Raw genomic sequence first — 3273 nt, forward strand, 5'->3', positions numbered from 1 at the left:
GAAGGGGAATGCAGGTAAACGCTTGGCAGTGTCGGGGCCAGGTAAGGGAACACGGGGTAAATGCTTCATGGCATCGGAGCTGGGGAGGGGGATGCAGGTAAACGCTTGGAGGCGTCGGAGCCAGGGAGGGGATGCTGGGGAACAGACTCTGCCGATGTGTCGAGCGCTGGAGATGTTCGCTCGGGACTAACCCCACCAAACAGCGCATCACCTGCATTTCAGGCTTCTGGCTGTCTGCTCTCTGGCTGTGCGAGATGCACCAGGGGAGCGGGTGAAGGGGAAGCCCCCTAACACCCCGTCCCCTGAGCCACGTCTCGGGCTGGTCCTAGGGACCCCCCAGAGCTAGCGCCCTCACGGCATCACTGCTTGTGTCCCGGGTGCAGCTCCCCGGCCCACTCCTGCCATGTCACCTCAATAGCACAGTGGGAAGAACCGACCGGGGACGAGTGTCGAGTGGCCCTGCCCGAGCTCCCCCTGGCATTCATTCGGGGCGTCCTGCGGCCGGAGCGGGTGCTGCCCAGGGTCCACTGCTTGCCCTTGACCCTGTGACGCTCGAATTTGGCTGTTACAATTCTGCTCTCAGCCAGTGATGGAGCAGCAAACCTCTTTATTAAATACACAAAAATATAAAACTCTGCAGAAAGGGGCACGATTTCCTCTCACGTCAAATGTACAGGCGGGGCTGGGAGTGAGGGGCACCGGCAGGGCTGGGCTGGCAGGGGGCTGCGCGTTGGGATTGAGGGGCACCAGCAGGACAAGCCTTCCTGCAACAGATTCAGCCGTTAATTACTCAAGTCCTGAGAGTGAGTCGAAAGGAAATTGTGACAAGCCAAGAGATATGAGCATCCTGCCCCGAACCACAATCACACACCCAGCCCTGCCGGTGCCCCTCACTCCCGACCCGCAGCCCCTGCCAGCCCAGCCCTGGGTTCCCCCAGCCCCACTCCTGGGATCTGGGAGGGGAGTGCGGTCTAGTGGGTTAGAGCAGGGGCTGGGGTGGGAGGTGGGGGGATGGGAGCCAGGACTCCTGGGTTCTATTCTGTTCACACCCTAAACTGTTCACTCCAAATTCTAACAACCTCGAGGGTGAATTGTAAACAGGAAACTTGTGGCTGGGGACAGCGGAAAATCTTGCAAAAGACACAAAGAAAAGACTTGAGCAAGAACGACAAGGAATCCACCAGGGCCCAGGTGGGCAGATGGAAACCGCCCCGGCCTCGCCCAGCAGGGGGCACTGTGGGGTGGGGTGGGGGGCACTGGCTGTGGGGAGCTCCCAGCTATTCCATCCCCGGGCTCGCCCAGCAGGGGGTGCTGTGGAGTGGGGTGGGGTGGGGGGCACTGGCTGTGGGGAGTTCCCAGCTATTCCATCCCCGGCCTTGCCCGGCAGGGGGCACTGTGGGGTGGGGTGGGGTGGGGGGCACTGGCTGTGGGGAGCTCCCAGCTATTCCATCCCCAGCCTCGCCCAGCAGGGGGTGCTGTGGGGTGGGGGGCACTGGCTGTGGGGAGCTCCCAGCTATTCCATCCCCGGCCTCGCCCAGCAGGGGGTGCTGTGGGGTGGGTTGGGGGGCACTGGCTGCGGGGGAGCTCCCAGCTATTCCATCCCCAGCCTCGCCCAGCAGGGGGTGCTGTGGGTGGGGCAGGCAATTAGGGGTGGGGCTTACACGGGGGGCAAGGCTTCCTGCTCCATGGGAGGGGGCAAGGCTTCCTGCTCCATGGGAGGGGGCAGGGGGAATTCCCCATTGGCAGGGGGATCCGGAGGGGGTGAGGGGGGTCTGGGCACCGTCCCGTTGGCTTCCGCTGCCCCCTGTGGCACAGGGTCGCCCCCCTGCTCCCCCGGGGCCAGCAGGGGCTCCGAAAGGAGCCCCTCGCCCTTGGCCCCAGCCACGTCCTCCATGGCCACTGAGGACACCCGGGAGTGGCGCTTCCCGAAGAAGGTGGTCAGTGTGGGGCGCCTAGATTCACCCGGCCCAGCCTGCTGCCCCCCGGCCCCGGCCTGCCCCTCGCCCTTCTCCTCCGGCAGGCTGACCGGCCCTGCCCACTCGCCGGGCCTGCTGAAGCTGGTGGAGCCGGACCGCCGCTGGCTCCGACAGTACAGCGCCATGGCGAGCAGGACCAGCAGCATGATGGCGACAATCACCAGCACCACAATGATGCCCACGGGCAGCTTGCGGGTGACGGGACTGGGGCTGGAGGCCGGTATCGGTGTGAAAACCTCGGAGTTGGGCTTTTGTTTCTTGGCATGCGGGGTGGGGGAGAGGGCAGGGGGCGAGAGTGTGGGGGTGGGCTGGTTCTCCCGGGGCCCAGTGGCGTGGTCTGGGGTGGCCCTGTAGCGGCTGGTCTGATTGGTGCTGGCTGGCACGGTCTGGCTGTGCCCGCTCCGATCGGTGCCCTTGGCGGGCTCCATGGGGGCGCTCGTGCTCTGCCTGCCCATGCCTGGCACGGTCTGAGTCTCCTGCCCCCGACCCGGGCTCCCTGCCACCGTGCCCACTTGCTGCTTCAGCCCTTCCTGCTTCAGATCCGTGACGGGCTGCTCATGACCTGCTGCCGTCACCCCGGCCAGGCCGGAACTCAGGGCCACGATCGCCTCCGTAGAGGGAAGGCCAGATGGAGACACTGACCCAGCCGAATCCTTCATTGCCAGCGTCTGGGCGGTGGTGGGTTCCTGCTGTGCCGTGGTGGGTGGATTCCTGGCTAGTTTGGCAGAAGGCTCGGCGCTGTTGCTGGCTAATTCGGCAGGAGGCTTGGTGCTGTTGCTGGCTAATTTGGCAGGGGGTGAGGCAGTTTCCGGACCGGTACTGATATGCCGGCTTTCCTCACTGGTCCCTGGGCTGGCCATTTCCTTCCCTTTGGGCGACATCTGTACACAGGCTGCAGCTACCAGGAGAAGCAGGAGTGTAGGCTGGATTTTCGGCTGGGGCCAGGCCCCCAATATGGCCATGGTGTCTGGGTTGCCTTGTCCCGGGCCGGGGCTCGGCGGATGGATACGGAGCAGAGGGGACGGAAGACGCGGTGGACGCACAAAGACCAGCCTGGCAGTGAAAGGGAAAGTGGGTCAGTGTAAGAGTCTCTCCCAGCAGGGGGCGATGGGGAGCATCACTCCAAATTCTTGGCTCCAGATTTAAACCAGATTTAGCATCAAACATCTAAGGGGGAACTGAAAACTGTCAGATGCAGCGAGCACCAATGGGAAGAGGTGGGGCGGGGGGCAGGGCTGGGCTAGCAGGGGCTGCGGGTCGGGAGTGAGGGGCACCGGCAGAGCTGGGGGGGGGGGGC

The 3273-nt window shown here is 64.5% G+C and overlaps 1 protein-coding gene across 1 annotated transcript in view; it reads right to left on the reverse strand.

The window, feature by feature from the left end:
- Nucleotides 1-590: 590 nt before the first annotated feature.
- The window catches only part of SPN (sialophorin), a 5583-nt gene continuing 2900 nt past the window's right edge, over nt 591-3273 (reverse strand). The window contains exon 2 of the mRNA XM_032777640.2: nt 591-3029. Coding sequence (XP_032633531.1) covers nt 1658-2938 — 1281 coding nt within the window. The 5' untranslated portion in view covers nt 2939-3029 and the 3' untranslated portion in view covers nt 591-1657. The remainder of the gene's footprint in view (nt 3030-3273) is intronic.

This window comes from Chelonoidis abingdonii, chromosome 4 (genome assembly GCF_003597395.2).
Source record: "Chelonoidis abingdonii isolate Lonesome George chromosome 4, CheloAbing_2.0, whole genome shotgun sequence".
Classification (NCBI taxonomy): Eukaryota; Metazoa; Chordata; order Testudines; family Testudinidae; genus Chelonoidis; species Chelonoidis abingdonii.